Source organism: Diorhabda carinulata, chromosome 6 (assembly GCF_026250575.1).
Source record: "Diorhabda carinulata isolate Delta chromosome 6, icDioCari1.1, whole genome shotgun sequence".
Classification (NCBI taxonomy): Eukaryota; Metazoa; Arthropoda; class Insecta; order Coleoptera; family Chrysomelidae; genus Diorhabda; species Diorhabda carinulata.
This window is the reverse complement of record NC_079465.1, coordinates 10,962,645-10,985,424: the sequence shown is the minus strand read 5'-3', so window position 1 is coordinate 10,985,424 and position 22,780 is coordinate 10,962,645. Positions and strand designations below refer to the sequence as shown.

At 31.9% G+C, this 22,780-nt stretch overlaps 1 protein-coding gene across 1 annotated transcript; it reads left to right on the top strand.

Annotated features, from left to right (window-relative positions):
• The first annotated feature begins 522 nt into the window (after positions 1-522).
• Positions 523-9,103, top strand: LOC130895412 (uncharacterized). The gene is made up of 3 exons (XM_057802666.1): positions 523-765; positions 2,758-2,901; positions 5,356-9,103. The coding sequence occupies exons 1-3, from the start codon at positions 624-626 to the stop codon at positions 8,274-8,276; spliced, it is 3,207 nt and encodes a 1,068-aa protein (XP_057658649.1). The 5' UTR covers positions 523-623; the 3' UTR covers positions 8,277-9,103.
• The last annotated feature ends 13,677 nt before the right edge of the window (positions 9,104-22,780 follow it).

Sequence of the window (22,780 nt, the reverse complement as noted above, 5' to 3'; positions counted from 1 at the left end):
CTTTTTGGATGTCTGCTTATTTAAGGTAGGGATTATTTGATTGTTATAATGATAGCTGTTAAAGTGTTTGGGTATTTGGCAGTTTGAGTTTTTGACGCATAAACCTTTCAGCGTTTTAGTGTTAAAGTGTTTTTGTGCCGGAACGTTTGAGAGTTTGAGTGGTGCATCGAATGCTTGAGAGTAGACTAGAGTGTTGATGAGTTGGATTGTTTGCTTCGTACTTAAATCCTGAGTTTTTCCGTTTGTGTGTTTGAGCATTTGGATTTTTGAGTTCTTGATTATTTATTAAATAGGCTGAAATCCAAACACTCATACTTCCAAATACTAAAGCATTCCAAGACTCCAAAAGAACAATCCTCAAAAAATCCTCAAACACCCAAAAACACAAACTCTCAAACACATCTTCATTATTATACTCTAACACTCATACTAGATAAAACAAAATATGGTTGTTTTGCTGTTTCTGCTAAGCCCCTTTAGTTTTTTACTAGCGCTCGGTTTGCTCGATGACAGCTGACATACAAATAAACGAACAACGTCAAATACAAATTACTCATCGGGTTACTTTGATAAAGGAATGTAACAGAAATTATTATTGGGTGTGACAATCTTCTCAATTTGAAATGAGTGGTGAAATTGAGGTTCCAGAAACACCAAATTGGTTACAAGAACTTGAAGCTAAAAGAGAGAAAAGAGTAAAAGCTAGATTAGGACATGAAGCTGGAGCTGGTGCCCCTTGTTTGAAATGCGGAGATAATTGCCCAGGTAACTACATAATTGATTCAGTATTTGAATATTTTTGAGTTGAAATATACAACTTTCGAAGACGACTGCTGTTTTTTTTTCATTCTAAACATTCTGTAAAATAATATTGATCTTTTTGAAAATGAACAAAATATCTTCACATACTTTTACATTTAAGAAATTATTCAGTATTCAATATTGTATTTTCTTTTAAATTCCAATGATTGTTGGTTGTGATTGGTTTAGGTGTAGTTATATGGAAAAGTGGTTAAGTGTTGTGCTCTTGCTCTTTCATGTGTGATACAAGATATGATCTAGATTCATATTGCTCATACACTTCATTTTGTAATACATTCATTGTTTTACACTTCATGGTTCCATTTTCTTGACAATATTTAGTATCTGCTGACTCAAATTTATGGTGAATAGGAGTACTCTTATTTTACTGACAAATGTGTTATTGTATTAAATTTTTGTTTCTCTTTTATAACTTCTACTTGAGTTTTAGATCTACTTTATTCACCTTGAAAGACCCCTGGGTATAACATGTGGATTGCTAACCTATCCACCTTATATTGACATGTATAGCACAGAGTGGATAGTGGATAAGTAACTCTTTGGAATTTAGAGAGTTATATGATAGTAAATAGATATTTCATCAATGCCAGTATAAATAAATATATATAATCACTTTTTTCATGCATAATTGTTTAGATAGGTTGTGCAAGTTATATGTAGTATTGAGTTCATAACAGATAATTATGGAATTACATGGAATACTTGGTATATAAGATGTTTCACAAACCCTTTAATGGGAATTTTGGGTACAAGGATGGTTACTTTTGAGGAAATGTATACTGTATATATAACACATTCTCTCTCATAAAATGACCACTCAGCATCAGATAGGGGTTGGTGAAGTTGCAAACATTCATCCCAGAGAAGTGGGCATAGTGCTAAAAAAGTCAAGGATACATTTATGCTGTAGAAATTTTTTGTCTTACATCTAGTCTATGAGTGTTATCATCAGCAAGTGTAAGTGATAGATTGAAAGGGTTACTATTTCAAGGTGAGGGACTTTATAAGAACCATTTTTTATTTTGATTTCCAGCTTTGGCATCCAAGAGACAGATGATGATATATGTTTGTTTTAATTCTTTTTTTATTGACATTGTGACTTACCACTTATTTTGTGATTGTGACCTATTGCTAATTATCATTTTTATTGAATTCATATTCTAACTTGAAGTATGTATAATATAAATAAATGACCTTAGATTGAAAACTCCATATATACACACCACCCATGTATTTCTTCATAATGCTTGTTCGGGATTTCAATGGGTCCAGGAAAGTTGACTACCTGTTGCTTATTTTCTCATTCTCGACAGGTCAAAAATTCAATTTTTTTTCAAATTTCTCTAAATTGATATTTAGTTTACCAAATGTAGTGATATCACCAAATGACCTTTTGTATAACTTTCCAATACATTAGGCTCTATTAGTATTTTCATCTGTAACCAAATTAACCAACCGTCTTCCCTTGGAAGCACTCATGAATGATACCAATAGGAAGTGTTCTTAGCAAACTTTAATCAAAAATGAGTTATGTTACTGTAGTTACTAGAAATATTAAGAGCAATATATATTTCTTAAGGTTTTAAAACTTGAAATGTCTGTAGGGCAGATCACAAATTATCAAGTGTTCCAATATTTGACATCACAAAAGATTTATTTATATATTTATTATTATTTATTGTGCTTATTTTGTTAATTTTAATGTTAAATTTGAAAATTATAGCTCAATAACACATTATATCGTGTTTATATTTGTTTTGAAATAATAGATAGATAGACAACATAGTAAACTGAAATTTAATGGTTGATCACCAAATACAATGAAATTGATTCGAAACTAAAATAAAATATTTGCCTCATTTTGTATTTAGGAACTCTATATTGCTTTACTATATTTATAAAAACTACTGTTAAAGATTGGTTAATCTGTTGTAGGACTTGACTTGCATTTTTGGAGAAAATGTTGTAAAATATGTAAGTGCTCTAAAGAAGAACATGAGGTTCAAGATGACGATATATATGGATGGGCCCAATTCCAACTACTAGGTAGTAAACCCAATAAAATTAAAAGAAAAATTGGTAAGTACAATTGATGCATTTGTACAAGATATCTTATTTTTGCCATAAGTCACATTTAAAAACCTATATTTTAGAATTCAGTAATATTTTTGGTAAATCTTATCCTCCAGCACTGTAAAAAACTAATGTCATTAATTCAGATATGGTTAATATTCACTCTATTACTCAATCTATGAATGCTCATCATAGTTGTCTATTCACATACAATTCAATTGAGATATATTTGGGCATTAGCATAAATAGCATCAGTAAGATACCTCATGATCATTTGGCTGTGAAACAAATATGTTGGAATTCCACATAACTTGACTAATACTAAGAAATGTTGAAAAATTTGCTAAAGGTGCATCAAAGGCTGTATATAACATATGTACAGGTGACAAATCATGAAACCCAAAACAAAACAGCAACCAACCATGTGGGTTTTAATAAGAGGCAAATTCAACAGATAGAAGCACATAGAAGCAAATTATTATCTATTTCTTTGACATCATAGGTCATATGTTAGCATTTCTGATAGAGCAACTTATTTTGGTTAACTCTGAATGGTATGAACCATTTGTTTATCAAAATAAATTAGGAAAATATCTAAGAAAAAGGGAACTATTCTTCATCATAACAATATGAGCTCTCAGATAAATGAATTTTGAATTAGCGAAAATGTTGAGCTGACAGCCATGAATCTTGAATACAATCTTGATATGGCAACAAAAGGTTAATGATCTTCAACACCAGAAGAGCTGTATTTGTGCTGAAAATGCATATTTTGGACTTGAGGTAAAAGCACCAATCATTGACACAAGTACCAATGATTTAAACACCAATTATTGACAAAAACTTTTTCATTTTTCCTTATTACGTGAGTATATAAATTATGAGTAATAATAAAAAAAATCAAATTGGGCACAAGAATAAGCTTCAGGCTTCAAATATATCTATCTCTTTTGAAAAAGTATATTTTATTCTTTTACCAATATTTTGCAATTCTGGTTGCTCCAGTTTTTCTTATCATCATTGGTTCCAGCAATATAGATGTTTTTGTCGCCTTTTTTTGTCAGTACCTTATCGCTTGTCAGTGAACAATTGAAAACATGTGTTGTGTTATTAGTTATATCTAATAGATCCTTAGACTCCAGATGAGCTCTTATTTCCCCAAACCATTGTCTAATTTTCTCTCCTGATACCTTTTCTCGTACCGAAGTTAAATTTTGTGCAACTCTTAGACTTAAATTTGGGTCCCTTTTCAGAAATGAACTGAACCATTTTCTACCTGAGCGATAATTTCTGAAAGGATTCGGACGTTTTTTTTTGCAGTAAAAGTTGTACACTATCTAATAACTAATCTTTATCAATAAGGCAATGAACCTTAGCCAAATATATTATCCATTTATCTACCAAATATTCTTCAGGGGGTAGAACTGTAGTTGCTCCCATACGACATTCTAAGGTCAACCTTCTACTTGACTTGTAATATAAGGTAATTCTTGGCACAGAGTATGAACTGGGGGCCATAGCTACAAGTATACCTCTTGCTACAGCTTCATGAGCTTTATTTATCTGCTCTTTGGAATATTTCTTTTTGGTGCCATATCTGCAATAAATGATTTTCCAGTACTTGACACCTGATGTATCAATAATTGACACTCATGTCAATAACTGGAACCATTGACGCTTTAGAATTCTTATAAAGAGATGAGCTTTCTGTGTATTCTTGCAATGTTTGGGTATGGTTACATTAAATTTGTTGAGAGCTCCCATCATTGACACCTTTGACAATAATTGGTATATAATAATCACTTGATACCGTCATTGACACCAACGCCAACTTCAGATCATATGATGTACTGAAAAAACCATATTAAAAATTCTTTGGTCCATACTTAAACAATACAACGACAATATGGAAGAAATCAAACATGAATACATTATGGAATAAAAATTCAATTGCTTTAACTAATCTTTCAAATTTTTACATTTAATTGATAACGAAACTTCAAATTTTGAAATAACCTACAGTTACCAGCTGATTTTTTTCGTAGCTGGTATAGTGTTGTCAAATATCATATTTACATATTGGAACACTGTCAATAACTGGTACATTTACCTTACCTCAGTTGGACTGGAAAATATATTTCAAAAATTCATGGAAAACACATAGAAATATGTATTTCATATAATTTACTAGATTTTGAATTATTGTTTTTTATGTAATTCAACTAAAGTCTAAATATTTTTAATTCTAAATATTGTTCCATTTGAATTATATTATATCTTCCAAAAAATGCTATTTGTCTGGGGTTTTTGTGTTCCACTTCTCAAGGTGTTGAATTAAGTCTTTTGATACTTTTAAGTCAATTAGTCATTCAGAGGGTGGAAATAAGATGAGAGCTGTATGTACATATAACCAAAAATTGATTTATATCTGAATATGATTAGAGTGTATTTAATTTTCAGTTTTACCAGGAAAGAAAGATGAAATTGATTTGGAATGGGCGCCTAAGGGGCACAATGACACTGTGGACAAGTACCTTAAAACATTACCTCCTGAACAATTACCAGTTAAAGGTTCTCAAGCTGCTCAAGATCGAAAACAACTTCTTCAAAAACAAATTCCGATACATGACATAGATCCGACCTTGTGTCATGAACTTACAGAAGACGAACTGAAGAAGATGAATGATTACATTGCTCACGTAAAGCAGAGTAGTGTGGGAGTAGGTCAGATTGTGAGTTTGTCTAGTATAATCAAAGGTAAACTACATATGTTGAATCCAGCAGAAGCAGCTATTTTATCTAATCGGTACAGTAAGGGAGTACCCATGTCTGAAATTGTTAAATTACAGGCACAAAATAAATCGGGATCGTTGAGTCACAGCTTAGAAAACATGTCATTGAAAAATAAAAATCTTCCATCAGTTAATCCCAGTTACATAAATCAGACAGAAGATAATTTAAATCCTATAAATTGTATCAAGATGCTTGATAAGGATTATCCTTTTTATAGTACCGATACAAAAACATCAATGCCCAATGCTCAATTTTCTGCTTCTCTTGGACCCAAACAGTTCAAAACATCCATACCTACTCAATCAAATATTGATCCTAATATCGATCCCAGATACTTACAAAACACCAATTTTGATCCGAAAAACAGACCCAGTCACTTTGTACATCCCACATCACAGTTTAATCGAGATATCCATATGAATAAATTACCATTGAAGATTCCGTTAGATTACAACTCTGAAAATAGTGCTTTTGTGCCTTATCAAAAAGTGTCATCAGTGACAAAATCAGGAACTCCTCATTTGGAGGATAATATATCAACTGCACCAAATTATACAAAGAATTTACCTAGTAATCAGAACAAATCTGTAATTGGTATGAATCCAAATTACCAAGAATTGGGAAATGATGAACAAATGTATGAAAATTTACAAAGCTTAAAATCTGGAAGTAATTTACCAAATTATGCACCAGGTAAATACAACACGTATGCTGAGACACAATCTCCTACAAGGATACCAAAAAATGTTAAGGATTTAGCACTTAGTACATACGGCTCTACTCAAAGTGATCCTGGTGGAATGGAAAAACAAGGTAATGGGTTCCATTTAGGAAAATATAGGCAGCCAGGCTCCTATCCCGACAGTATGCTAACAAATTCAAATGGATTCAGACCTATAGATGTTGGAAATGATGGAAATTCTAATTTGTCAGCTTCACCTTTCCAGCATAATCCTGTTTACACGACATCAGGAGATATTGCTAATTCTAAATTTGAACACACAAATCCAAATTACCACTCGAGTAATTCTTCTATTGGTAAACATGGTGTAAATCCATCTTACAGTTTGCAACTTAAGCCTAATACTCGTCCAGCATCTAATCCTTCAACATTGAGTCATACTAATCCAGATCTTAAATCTTCAGAATTTAGTGTTCCAAATGTACAACAGTATGATCCTAAATTTTATTCTGATGCCACTCCAAATTCACTTGTTCTGGATAATAAACAATTTGATCCCACAAGTCTTGATGCACTCAAATCTAATCCTAAACAAGGTGGTATTACATCTTTAAATATGCGTCATGGTGGAACTTTAGAAGGTTCAGGTTTTAACATCCCACAGTATGATGTAAATAATCCAGACACATTTCATATTAATCCTGATGATTCTAAAGTCCAAAATCCCAGAAATCTTGATGCACTTAAATCACATTCTAAACAAAGTGGTATCACATCTCCAAATATGCATCATGGTGGAATTTTAGAAGGTTCAGGTTTCAACATCCCACAGTATGATGTAAATAATGCAAATCAATTTCATACTAATCCTGATGATTCTAGAGTCCAAAATACACAGTTTCATCCACAATCATATCCTAAAAGTATTTCTGGGGGCTTGCATAATCTCCAGTTTGATCAACAAAATGAAAATTCATTTAATAATCCATCTGGTAAACAAGTTGTTAGTCCTAATTTCAAATATGGAAATAATGAAGGGAGAAATATAGGTAGTAATTTTGCTATACCTCGGTTTGATGAAGATACATGTAATAACAATACCACACAGGGAAGGAGTTTAAATAATAGTCCTTTGAAACAAGGAAAAAAATTATCCGAATTGCATCCTAGCGATTTAAGAATTGATGAAGATTTTCTCAATCCGAGCCATGTGAATATTGGTTTAATTCGGGATGTACAATACCCGGATATTAAAACAGCTATGCATGAAGTTGGTGATTTTTATGAAGAATACAGTCCAGATAGTATCAAAGAAATTTTAAATAATGTAATTTTACCAGATTGTCATTACTGTAAAAAACCGTTTAAAGAAAATGAGTTTGCCGTTACAATTGATAGAGCTGATGTATTATTTCACGCCGGTTGTTTCAAATGTGCGGGCTGCAATCAGATTCTAGCCGATAATGTTTATTTTTACAATAAAGAGACTGATAACGTCTATTGTTTGAGAGACTACGCGAAAATTAGAGGTTTCCCAAGATGCAAAGCGTGTGATGAACTGATTTTCACTAAAGAATATTGTTTGGCCGAAAATTCCACATTCCATTTAAAACATTTTTGTTGTACTGAATGTGATATGCCTTTAGCAGGTCAGGATTATACTTTAGAAGATGAAATGCCTTATTGTTTACCTTGTTTTGAGCAGAACAAAGCTAGTAAGTGTAACGCTTGTGGTAAAGTTATCAAACCCGATGAGATTGGATGTACTTTGAAAGGCGTACACTTTCATGCTGATGACAAGTGCTTTGCTTGTAAAGTTTGTAAAACACCTTTGATGGGAAAGAAACTGTTGTTAAGGAATGATAAGTTATATTGTTCTCATGATTGTTATGGCGCTGATCAGTAAATTGAGTTAAGAATTGTTTACATGCAATTTTTGATCACAAGTAATACTTACGATTAGATTGAATAATTGCGTTGTGAATTTGTGTAAATAAGTGTAACCATATGAAACAGTCAAAATTGTATGTATTTATCTTGTAGCCTACAAATTGGATGAAAACTGCAGAAGATAAATTGCTGGCGATTTAGCATTTCCAGTAAAAAAATCTGTTAGTATACAATCTTATCATTGGATAATAATTAACAGATTCAAAATATGATTACAATTATTGTTGTAAGGAGGCTCAATTGTTCAGGCTATTCTTCATTGCCTTTTAACTTAGCTTTTCCTCCTATCATTACACATTTATTGAATATTCCGAAGTTTTCTAGAGTGTTTGAATAACCAATGAAAATATTTGAGAAAATGGGATTGGATATAAAAGCTGCAAGGTGTTACAAAAAAGGTATAGTCCCTGGGCCATCAATGAAGTCCACTAAATCCTATTCAAAGGCCTTCCTTTTGACCAGTCTACCATGAATATTCATACCGCGGATTCGAAATCGGCGCGTTTGCTTTTGGAAACTATCTAAACATGATATTTTTCAGCCTTCAGGGTTTGTGACAACTTATTTTAATGAGAAGATTATGTAGCATAACCACTATGCGGACGATATTGTCCGACAAAAAAAGGGACGCGTTCGCCCAATCCAAGGACCTATACACGTCAATTTTGAGCTTTATGGGTTCGTGTTTATAAATTGGACAAAAGTACCAAGTGTTTTATTAGTACTTTTTGAAATAATTCATATCTATGTCCGACAAAAATATGGGCGGTCTGAAAAGAAAAATGATAAAATGTATGTCTCTTTAGCAGTGCTTTTTTCATTATAAATAAATAAATATAATCTGCAATCAGACAAAAAAATTACCTCAATTTCCTTAAGTAAGTGACTGTTGGTTCTTCCTTTTTTTATTGGTATTATTGAAGCAAAATATTGTGAAAGTATAGTGAAAAACCTTCATTTTGAAAGATTGCTTTGGTTTTGAAAGTTTCATACGAATCATATAGTCTGCTGAAGCATTTACAGGAGATATAAATAAATCCTATGAAACCGAATGTCACTTGTGTAGGTAGTGCCTTTACCAAGAAAAAAATCATTGTGCAGGTGTAACTTATTCTATTCTATTCATATATATATATATATATATATATATATATATATATATATATATATATATATATATATATATATATATATATATATATATATATATATATATATATATATATATATATATATATATATATATATATATATATATATATATATATATATATATATATGCTAGAGATAGTCTTTTAAAAAAGTTGTATACAACGAGAAACGAAATTAGGTTTACCATAAGCAATACAAAAGTGTATGTGCTCAAACTACATTATATTCATTTATTCACAATGAGAGAGAAGATGTTAAAATAATGAATGCACAATTCACTGTTGGGTTCGAATTAAAAGTGCTGTTTTTTAGTGGTGCCTATTAAGAACTTACTTAATAGCTGAAACCAATCACTATAACCATTGAGTTCCTAAATCAAAAATTTACCCTTTAGGATCTCGGGATACATACATTTTCATGTAAAATTATAAGAGAAATGAAGGAGTTTGAGGGGCAGATGAATATTTTGATTCAAGAAGTGTAGTTTCTTTTTTTATTTGTTTACATAGGAATATATGAAAACCAAAATAACCTTTTTTTATCTATTTTTAAATAATATGTATTAATACAGTATTTAGAGTTTTTTGATTTTCTGATCAGCACCACAGATGCAACAATGAAAAAATTTTTATATTGCAACTTTTGATATTCTTATAAATGTTTATTGATGAGCTTATGAAATAAATGCAAGTGCCAATATACTTAGACATTTATATATATATATGTATTATTCTTATAAGTATATATTTTATATATTGATGATACATTATTTTTTATTGTAGCGATTTTAGGCTGTTGTTTATCTGTAAAAATAAATGTTTATGTACAATAAAAAAAACAACAAAATTGAGTTTAAGAAATGTTCCATATTCTGATACCGCCTTAGTATTATCTTCTTATACATTTCACACTTATTACTTCAGTATATTCCAATTAATTCCTAATTGTTTGAGGGTATCAGATTAAAAATTTTTGTTTGTACCGCTAATTTTATATGAGACTGTTTCTCTACTTTTTAAAGCATAGTATACTTTTAGTAAAATCACAACTGTTTGACAACTTATAGTATTTGGGACCATTTAAATCAACTCACAACTGTCTTTGTTGTACTAAAATTAATGTACATAATTTATTTTTACAAATGTATGGTGTGATATTTATTATAATAGAGGTTGTTTACTTTAGTCAAAATATTTCCTGTAATTGTTGCCTTAATGCCTTAAGCAAATGTCATGTGCATTACATAATTAATTAAATTGTTTTTAGCAATGTTTAAAGACTGAAACTAGTTTTGAGTATTTTTATAGTTTTATTATTTTGTAATTTATATCCAAAACTGGAAACTATTTTGATATACATGTTAAGTAACACGTACTTGTGATGAAAGCCTATTGTTAAATTGTGCCTCGTATATTGCGTAAAATAAATAAAATTTAAATGGACAATAGTATGAAGTAGCTAATTCGTTTATTCCTCTGATATGTCTGATAATAATCAAAAACAAAGACATGTGGACGGTACAGGTTTATTGTTTTTAAAAATTTTCATGAAGGTCAATTTGCTTGCGTTTTTGAAGCACAAAATGAAAAATATTCGGGCACTCATTAGGTGAGTACTTTTGATATGCTACAATAAAAATAAAGTCGTTTACAAAGATGTACAAAATACCCTCCACAAAGTATCTAGAATACAAAATGCAATGAAATACTTTTAATAAAGTATTTCAGATACCAGATACAAAATACTTTCGAGAATAGTATCTGAAATACTAGAAACCATATATCTTTGTAACTCCATTAGAGCCCTTGAAGTTGAATTTTTTTTCATGCTACCATGACCACTCGCTATCTTGTCAAGTGAAGACCAAATAGAAAATTCAGCAATAACATTTTCTTCATTCGTTTTCGGTTTTTTTGAAACAGGTTCTTCGGATGAATTGATTTCATTATTTGATTCCGCGGAATCAATTTTATTTTTTCCGTAGAATCTATTATTTCTACTAAAGCGCTAATAACATTTTTACGAACCCTTTCCACGGCATCTGCATTTTTAAAACCAAATGTTTTGAACCTTGGATCCAAAAATGTACAAATAGCCATTGTATTGCTGTATTCCATATTGCCCAATCGTTCTCGAAGTCCAGTTTCACATTTTTTCAAAACAGACTTCGATATCTCTGACAAGTCTGGAATACGTGACAATTCATTGCACACATCTAGTAAACCGTTGGTAATTACTATAACTAAAGAGGCCGACATATAGTTTTCTCCGCTTACAGAACGAGTAGCGCTTTCAAAAGGGCGCAGAATTTTGTATATATCTTTCATTATACCCCATTCTGCCATTGAGATTGTTGGTAAATTTGCATCAAGTAGAGCAATTGTTGAACGCAGTGGAACTTCCAAATCTATAAATCTCGAAGTATTTTTTTTTGGAACCATTAACCATACTTGAACCATTATCTGTAACTGTTCTAACATTTTTTGATAGTTTCAGGTTATAGTATGAATGTATATTAGCAATTAGCTCTGCAACTTTGTCATATGTGTGAGCCCCTTTAAATCTTCTGCAAGCTATTGCAGCACTTTTCCTCTTAAAGGTTTCACTCTCGATCCACTTTAACCCCTAAATGGAGGAGAACCAAATATCAGCTTTACTGCCTACAAATTCAATAGCATTGAAATTAATCTTAATTTTTGTCTTGTATTCGTTATACTCTTCACTAATTTTAGTTTTAGCTGTACGACAAAACATAACTTTTGGAGGCTTTGTTAGTTGCTGTGCACCTGTAATCATTTGACTCCACTATTGATACTGATGACATGGTCTCAACAATAAATTGTACAATCAACTTGTCCAAATTAACAGATCTGGAACCAGTTGCAATATTTTTAAGAGTAGACTGCTTTAATTTTTTAAGTTTAAGTTTTTTTAAGTGTTGTATCTTTAACTTTTTCATAATCCTCCAACAGATCTGTGTGACCTTTCCTCTGTAATAAAACAAAAAAGAAGATATTTCGCATGTTGCAGATATATTCACAACACTTCTCTCGACTATCTTTAAAATAATTCTTCAAAATTAGTGGTGTACTCAAATTGTTCTCTATCTCTTGATTCCTGAAAACCCAAACAAAATGTGTTAGGTTAGGTTAAGAAAAGAGTATAAAACCCGCGGAGTAAAAGAAATTTTTTATATTAGATATCTAATTAGTAACAAGATAAAATAGAACTTACCTTTCCATCTTCGCGATTTCGAATCTCACAAAAGCTTTTTGTTGACTGACTGCAATGTCAATAATTCATTGATTCTCATTGCTTTGCATACACTGACATTAATCTTGTATACATTGAGTTCAACGAGTCAAAGTTCAAAGAGTCGCCATCTATCGATGTGATGATGAACTAATAACAAAACGTTCAGTGTTACGAATTTTATAAATATCAGCTAACATATAAATATAAGTAAAAAGTATTTATAAATTACTAAGATACCAAATAAAATATATTTAAATATATTATAATAATATAGGAAATTCATTTTTAAAAAGGATTTTAGATACAAGATCGAAATACGTATCTTGTATCTGTATTTCAGAAACTTTTATCTTAGATATGAAGGCGACAGTGCCCCGATACGACTTATGTTATTTGAAGATTGGCCTTACTTAGGTTGATACATTCAGTAGATATGGTTACAGTTTTCCAGGAGAGTCTTTGTCTATCTCAGCCCCTGTAGGTTGTCTAAGTAATTGGTTTTACCCATAATTATCTACCTTCTTTTGCCTAGCTTGTTTAATTTTCTAGGCAATCGCAAATTAGTTTGGATTTAATGATAATAGAGGTTAAAACTATAATGGCTGCTTGGCTATCGGACAGGATGATGATTTCCTGTTTGCGATAGTTCATATCTAGATTGAACTGGACTCATTTTTCAATTTTCTGCTTTAAAAATTCTAGGTGTGTAGCCCAGGCTTTCAGACTGTTTGGTTCGGGGCCCGTACACTTCTATTCCAGTTCTCTTTGCTGCTTTGGAGTCGTTTTTGTATCATTAATTGTTTTTATGTTGCTTATTTGTGATTCAAAATGAGGTATAATTGGCTCATTATATTGTAAAAAATTGAGACCATCCAAACGTTTGCCTGACTAGTATGAATTTAATCAAACATTGGTCTTTTATAGTAATTAGTTACTTCATACCATTGTTTATGAATATAAAACATTTGTAAGAAAATGTTGCTAACGTACCATCTATAGGTTGATGTATTTTTTATGCAAATTATTTATGAATAAATATAATGAAGTATTGGTCTTGATTTATTGTTGCATCCCAATGGAAGTGTCCTCATAATTGAACGATTTAGGGACATATCGCATACACATTTTCAAAATGGTCGTCATGAATCGCTCGGTTCTGAAGTTTCAAACAGCTTTATGTTTGAAGCTTACATCGATCCTGTTTATTATTAGCTTTGTTCGCGGGTCTAGTTCCGAATCAGTTTTGGAGTCGATCACATGCGCACTTTCAAAATGGTCGATATGGGTCGCTTGGTTCTGAATTTTTAGTAACAGCTCCGTGTTTGCAGGTTACATCGATACCGTTTATCACTAGCTTTGTTCCCGGGTCTCTTTCTGAATCAGTGTGGGGACCGATCGCATACGCACTTTCAAAATTGTCGTTAAAGAAGGAGAGAAGTTATCGACCCTACCCTGAGGTGCACCCTCAGTTGATATGGCATGTAGTAATTTAATGTTTAAATGAATCTTTACTAATATGTTTTTAATTTCACGATAAATATCACATCCTTTAGTTGTATCTTTCATATGAATTAGAGCTAGTATTTCTTCTGTTACTTGAAAATTGTCAGCAACTCCGTGTACATAAATACAAAGCTGAACAGTGTTCTAGTGTCATACGACTCAGGCTAATTTTCGAAAAAATTTATTTTCTTCGTTATTGCTACTTTTGCCACTTCTTCCAAATATTCTTTAACTAGCTCTCCATCTTGAAACGGCTTCAGTTTTTTTTTATGAAAATATTTGACACAATAAATCTGGCTTTTACTACCATTTCGAACTCGTCAGATACTTGGCGGAAAAAAAAGTTTTTTTGACACTTTAACTTACCATTTAGTTCTTCTACTTTGTCTTCTCGTATATTTCCTGTAAAATTGTTATATTTTGAACAGTTTCTTTGCAGGTTAGACATGTTGCTTTGCTGTTATATCAATAAAAAAATTGTTCGCACATGCGTACAATAATAAAACTAGTTGTTTGGAGTGCTCGGAGAAGTGTTTGAGACTTCTCATTACTACGAGATATACAAAAAAAAATGGGATAATATTTGAGAAACTTTATATGGTCAACAAAAACTTGAAGAAATAATTTTTTTTGTAGTTTCTTTTAGATTTTGAAGCAACATTGCATACAGGGCCGCTGGCCGCATGAACTAACGTCGCGGGTTGTGCGTCCCTGATCTATCTCTTGCTGCGATACTGGGGAACCCAGTGTTTACAGCTGATCTGTTAATCCCACTTCGTTTAAAAATTCCAGAATGTGGGATGGCTGTAGCTGCCAGAGATCCTCCTCTTCTATTTCATACGCTTCCAGGTGTAGTGCTCTGGTTTGTTTCCCACTTCTAGAGAAGGTAGATAGAGGTTTCGTCCTCGGTATAACGCCGCATTATCTGCTTTGCATAGCATCTTCAAGTGATCATTGAGGCGACAGGTTTCGATAGGACTCCTGTCGTGCATATATGATTGAAAATAAAATTGTTAATTTATTAATTTCAATTTCTACATCGAATTTTTATTCTTGCAGTCTGTGTTGAAACAGTAAGCTATATACATATATTTTTGTTTATGTTCCTTTTATTCTATGATTATGTTAAAAAAGAAGAAGATTTTTTTTACCGATGATATACTTATATAACCTGATTATTGTATTATAAAGGTTGGCCTACCACGTGTAATTTCTCTTATAATTTAAATAAAGTATTTGGAAGTAAATCACGACAGGTTATGGGCCCAGAGTGTTTCTCTTTCCAATAAAAGTTTTTTTCCATATATTGAAAGGTAATAAAGTATTTATTTTCAATACAAAAATGCCGGATGACATGGATACCTCTATGACATTGCCAAATACAATGTATATGGGTCCTGCTGGAGTTCCTGGCATAGAGAAATTGGAAGGCCATAAAAATTATGATAACTGGAAGTTTCAAATGAAAATGGTACTTATCGATTATGGTTTATGGAAGTGTGTTCAAGGCGAAGACAATGACCGAGATAAAGACCAAAGAGCATTAGCCAAAATAAGTCTATCTGTAAAACCAGTATGTGTTAGCCATATCCGTAGTGTTAATTCCTCTAAGGATGCATGGAATAACCTTGAAAAAGCTTTTCAAAGTGCTGGACTAAGTAGACAACTTTTTTTGAAACGAAAGTTATATAGACCAGGTATGAAGATTTTCCTTCTATGAATGAATATGTAAGTGGCATGCTCTCACTTGTACATCAACTATCAGACATCAAAGTTGCTATTGATGATAGTGAAATAGGAATGTTACTCCTAAGTGGTTTACCTGATTCATATGAAACAATGCTGAGTGGTTATGGTGCCACTCATACCACAATAACCAGTGATGATGTCATCAAAACCTTATTAGAAGAAGATGCTCGTCGAGACTTACGAGAAGAAACATCAGCCTCTGCACTGGCTACAAAAATCTCTACAAAAACAAATATTGTTTGCCATGAATGTGGAAAAGAAGGACACATCAGGCCAAAATGCCCGAAATATAAAAAAAAATTGAAGGGTAAATTTCCGAATACCTCAGCGAGAGATAACAATAATACTAGTCTATTCACTCCTGCTGTACTAGCTGCTGGAAGTTTCAATCAAAACACATGGTATGTTGATAGTTGTGCTAGTAATCATGTCAGCTTTAATAAGGAATGGATGAAAAATTTTAATCCTGATACCGAAACTATTTTCTGTACTGCTGACAATGGAAATCTCTCGAGTAAAGGATCTGGAGACGTGGAAACTTGTTTATTCAATAAAAGGAATAACACAAGCATTGAAGGTACTATTACTAACGTAAGATATGCGCCAAATGCTGCTGCAAATTTGCTTTCTGTAAGCAGAATGACTGAGAAGAATTATGTTCTAATTTTTAGAGAAAATAAATCAGATCAAATGAAAGTTAATGGAAAAATTGAATTTACTGGATCTAAAACTGGTGGAATTTATAAGTTAGATAACTTACCTAATGAAATTATAAATAATGAACCTCATTCCTATTAAGACATTGTGATGCCTGCTAATCAAATTGTCACAAAAGAAATCTGGCACAAGCGCCTGGGGCACATCAGTAATCAAAGTATTTCTTTGTTGAAAAATAATCTTGCTACTGGTATTGACTTTCAGGATGATGGAAAAATGAATTCTCCCTGTATTCATTGTATTGAAGCCAAACAAACAAGGAAAAGTTTCCCAAAAGGAAGAAGAAGAAGTGCCAATGAATTGTTGCAGTTGATACATACAGACTTGTGTGGTCCAATGTCAGAGCCCAGTTGGGGTGGTTCAAGGTATGTCCTCATGTTTACTGATGATTATTCTCGTAAGACATTTGTATATTTTTTGAAGCAAAAATCAGAATCACTTAGTAAATTCAAGGAATTTAAACAATTGGTAGAAAAGCAAGTTGGTTCTAAAATTAAAAGATTAAGGTCAGACAATGGTACAGAGTTTTGTAATAAAAATCTCAATTATTTTCTTAAACAGGCAGGAATTATACATGAAACGACAGTACCTTATACTCCTGAACAAAATGGCGTTCAAGAAAGATGTAACCGAACTGTCATTGAAAAGGCTAGAGCTTTATTATCTGAATCTGGTCTTTCTAAATCTTTTTGGGCTGAAGCAGTGTCAACAGCCGTTTATCTTAAAAACAGGAGTCCTACAAACGCTATCAGAGGTTTTACTCCTGAGCAATTATGGACTGGATCTAAGGTAGATCTCAGCCATCTCAGAATTTTTGGATGTCGTGCTTATATGCACATACCAAAACATTTTAGAGGAAAATTTGACTCAAAATCTAAACCTATGATAATGGTGGGTTATTGTGAGCATACCAAGGGATATAGATTGCTTGATCCAAACAAACCTACCAAAATTGAAAAAGCTAGAGATGTTATATTTCTTGAAAATGTTATGCCTGGAAAGAATGTTATAACCACTGAAACAAAGGAAAAAAATTTGATTTCAGAACAGATCATTCTTCCCGAACATAGTCAAATAGACCATGTATCCAAAGTGTCTTCAGATGAAGACAAAGACACAGAAAATAATCCCATACCTGATGAGGTGGTAAACTCTTTTGAGACAAGCTCTCAAGTAAATGATAATTCAATGAATTCGTTAGAACTACCTCCAACAACTTCAGGTAGAATCAGACGTCCTCCTTTTTGGATGAAGGACTATTTACATGAACCTGACAATAGTTGCATGCAATTAATTTCTAGCAATCCACTTATAGAACCTTTAACTGTAGACGAAGCCCTAAAAACCCCTGAAAAAGACAAATGGTTGGATGCCATGAATGTTGAATATGAATCTTTCATTAATAATGATGTATGGGAGCTTGTTGATAGACCAAAAGATTCCAACATAGTGACCAATAAATGGGTTTTTAAGCTTAAAAAAGATGGCAAAAATAATCTAAGATATAAAGCACGCCTTGTGGCAAGAGGTTTTTCTCAATCATATGGGATTGACTACTTTGAGACTTTTTCTCCAGTTGCACGTAACTCCACTTTAAAATTGCTAATTGCATTATCTGCTGAATTAGACTTAATGATAGAGCATTTTGATGTCACTACTGCCTTTTTGCATGGTGAGCTCGAGGAACGGGCTTATATGGAACAGCCTGAATGTTTTATTAAAAAGGGTAGTGAGTCTAAAGTATGCCTTCTAAAAAGGGCAGTCTACGGACTAAAGCAGTCTTCGAGAGCCTGGAATAAGAAAGTAAATGAGGTTTTGAAAGAGGCAAATTACAAAAGATCTATAAATGAACCTTGTCTTTTTTCAAAGATCAACGGTAGTTCAATTGTTGTTATTGTGCTTTATGTTGATGATTTTTATATATTTCATAACAATTCCTCAGAAAAACAAGAACTGTTTGATTTGTTAAATAATAATTTTAATATTAAAGATTTAGGTGCTGCACAGAATATTCTGGGCATGAAAATTTTAAGAGACAAAGACAAAAATACTATTTATTTGACTCAAAAACAATACATTATTGATATTTTGAACAAGTTTCAATTATCTGATGCAAAAGAAGTTTCTACCCCTATTGAACAAAATTTAAAGTTAAAAATGTCCGAGAATAATATTGATGTACCATACCAGAAAGCCATAGGATGTCTTATGTATTTAGCTGTCAATTCAAGGCCTGATATAGTTTATGCTGTTAGCTATTTAAGCCAATTCAACAATGGACATTCATTAGAACGTTGGAATTGTATAAAGAGAGTATTCCGCTATCTAAAAGCTACATCTGATTTATTGTTAACATTCAAGAAAACAAACTCTATATGCATTGAAGGCTATGTTGATGCCACTTGGGGAGATCACCAGGATAATAGATGGTCTCACACAGGCTTCATATTCAAACTAGCTGGAGGTCCTATTTCATGGGAAACCCACAAGCAGAGGACCATAGCCCTTTCATCATGTGAAGCAGAATACATGGCTGCATCTGAGGCATGTAAAGAAGCTGTTTATCTACGTCGACTTATGAGCGAAGTGCTGTGTGACACACCAAAAGCTGTTAAGCTTTTTGTTGACAACCAAAGTGCAATAAAAATTGCGGAGAACCCAGTGTTTCATAACCGTACCAAACACATTGATATTCGGTTTCATTTTATTCGTGAAGTGATTAATGATGGAAAAGTTAAGTTAAGAGTATAAACCCTCAAATGAAATGATTGCCGATGAGCTTACGAAAGGATTGGGACGGATCAAACATACACAATTTGTGAGGGATATGGGTCTCATTAGAATTTAACTTTTTTTATAAGTACTTTAGAATATGTATATGTATATATATCTTAAGGGGAGTGTTGAAACAGTAAGCTATATACATATATTTTTGTTTATGTTCCTTTTATTCTATGATTATGTTAAAAAAGAAGAAGATTTTTTTTATCGATGATATACTTATATAACCTGATTATTGTATTATAAAGGTTGGCCTACCACGTGTAATTTCTCTTATAATTTAAATAAAGTATTTGGAAGTAAATCACGACAGTCTGCTTCTGTTAAACCCTACATTATTTAACATGTCTATACTAACTTATTATTTTCAAACGAAAATTCCATCTTGACTATGTGTTTTATGAAAGCAACAATTTCTAAAATATATATATCACATAACTGGTGCGGACAGTGACATTTTATAAACCAGTCGGAATGTTTAGTAGGCCGATACGGAAATCACGCGAGTGCGCCGCTTTAATCTATTTCTCTGTTTCATCATTTGGAAATTTAAATTTTGTGCATTACTTATCAAAACCCTTTATGTCTTCTGTGATGAAATGTTTCCTCAACAGTTCGTAGGCGGCGCTACAAATGTTTTTCTATGTATAAAGTTCCATTAAAGATATTGCATTGGATAATAAATTTGACGTAGGAACTCTGTTTAACCCTCTTCCACCTGCTTCTCAATTAATTGAGTTTATTCACAACAATAGGAAAACCTGAAAGTCAAAGTTTCACTTTGTAGAATACAAATACAAAATAAACAAGAATTGTAAGTTTCGAATTTATTAATTTTCTTTATAGCTACAAATATTTGGCAAAACTTAATATTTCACAACCACAGTTACGTTTTGCGCGTAGGTATGTTAGGTAAACATCAAAATTTTATTCACAAACAGATCAGTTATTCCATATAGAAACTACGTAGAGTTGACTGTCATGTTTAAAATAATATAACTTGGAAATCATGGGTAATATACGTAAATACCACAAGTGAAGAGAGTGACTAAAATTTTGAACCTCTGTGGCTCTGATTGGAAAGGAAGTCGATGAGTAGAAGCCATGCAGTTGTTATTGAAAAAAAAATATATTTTAAAACGAATGTGTCGTCAAAAAACTCATTTTTTTTCATTTTATATGTAAATTATGCAAGTTAGTAAACCATCTACAAACACTGTTGGTTCGACCAATCGACTTCCATATATTGGAATTGGAATAAGTTCAACGAAACATGCTTTAATGGTCCAAGGATGGCTTTTGAATGGGCGTTTAGGCTTTAACTCCAAAGGGAAGGTGTTCTGGACACTTTTCAGCTTATTTGATTGTAAAAGAGGAGTCTATATATGAAGTGTATCATGTCTTCTCGCCAGAATATTTTATTTAAGACGATCAACCAAAAATAAAACTTCTTTGGCGATCAAATTAAATCATACAGAAAACTTTAATTGAATTATACTTTTCATCTTACCCTGTACTATTAATAGCTTCAAAAATATTTGAATAGATGAAAAACAGTCCAGTTAAATAGAAATTTTTTTATTTGTACGAAATTGAATAGATTTGGAAAACTCATTTTTTCTTATGGGAGAAAATTTAATTTTTTTGACTCAAGAAATTAGATCACGCGAGTCACTCTCTACAATTGTGTTGTAGGATATAATGGAATGATGAGTCACGACCTGAATTCGCTACAAATTCCAGCTATCGGTGTAAATTCTTGTCAAAAACTTAAAATTATAATGTCCACAAAACGATGTGATTCTGGTATTAGTAACTCAGTGTTTTATGAGTGGAATATTGCACTATCTAGTGAAATATCACGAACTTTTAAATCACGAAATATTTTAAAACACCGATGGGATTGTGATGAAGTTTTTTATTGGTTTCCTAGATACCGTCGGGTCAATACCTTCTCTTAAACTATACAGGATGTTCCTGGACTTGATGCAAAAAATCGGCAGTGAATAGATGACGTGAAAATAATGCTGTGACATAAAACATTTCCTCATACGCCCCCTCGTTTCTAAGTTATAAACCTTTAAAGCTTATATTTAAGTGTATTATACATTCGAACATTATGAATTTTCAATGGATGATAACGTATGTCCATGTATGTGTAGTGTAGAATAAATAATTCTAAAGCCTGTACAATCTAAAGATATCAAAAATGAATTTTTCAATCGAAATTTTAACAAAAAAGTACACATTGTTTTACTCCATAAAATTTATGGTTTAGAAGATAATATGTAGATTTTTATATCGTTGAAAATTATCATAAATTGTAATTATCTATTGTTAATACTCACAGGAGGCATTAAAACACAATCAAACATTTCTTGGAAAACTAATGAATAAATAAATAAACATTTGTATTACATACTATCGAAGATCATATTATTAATGATCTATAGAATAAACTTCCATTGTGACGCTATAATGCAGAATCTTGGAATGCTTCTCCAAGTTCAAAGAAATATCCTCCGTAGACTCCGAGAGTGAATAGTAGTGCAAGGTGCCCACTTCGAACATTTATTGAATTTTTTTTTTGTTTTTATTTGATAAGATTTGATATTCGATAAGACTACATTTCAATTTTTTCCTTATGTAAGTAACACGATGTTCGACAGTATGTAGTTCAATTAGAAATATTTAATTGTAGTTCGATACCTCCAGTAAGTATTTTCAATAAATAATTACAATTTATGTTCTGCAGAATGTCTCGTTATGACGAAAGAATTCTTTGTATGTACAATGATCTAAAACTCTGTATAACTCGTAAGCCCATAAATTTTATCGAGTTAAAGAGTTTGTTAAAAATCGATTGAAAATTCATTTTTGCTATCTTTGTACAGGTTGTCCCTGTAAAAGTTACGGATTGTTAACCATTGGGCATGAGCCGCCTCTGGCCTTCAGATAGTAATGTAGAATTATAAACTTTTACAAATTCTGATCTCGCAACTTTGGGGGCCTATAACTCAACTGAATAGTTGATATATGGAGCTGATTACATTTTTTATATATAATGTAATAATGGCAACTAATGGCAATCTTTTATTCTGATCAGAGTTGAACATGGAAGAATATAAAGTGAACACTACATCACTCATATTAATACAGTCGCCGTGCGTAAACTCAGTTTACTCTTGTTTAGATATTTTGATTTCTTTTTTATATCACAGAAACGAATGTCTATGTGCTTCTTCTTCAACCAAATCATTTTTTTAACTATCTTATGTTTAATGCTCGTCAATATTTACTCAA

What these genes read in the sequence shown, in the direction of transcription:
- LOC130895412 (XM_057802666.1), top strand. Translation starts at nt 624, where the DNA reads ATGAGTGGTGAAATTGAGGTTCCAGAAACACCAAATTGGTTACAAGAA. An exon ending in ATGCGGAGATAATTGCCCAG is followed by an intron (nt 766 to 2,757) that starts GTAACTACATAA and finishes AATCTGTTGTAG; the next exon opens with GACTTGACTTGCATTTTTGG. An exon ending in TAAAATTAAAAGAAAAATTG is followed by an intron (nt 2,902 to 5,355) that starts GTAAGTACAATT and finishes TTTAATTTTCAG; the next exon opens with TTTTACCAGGAAAGAAAGAT.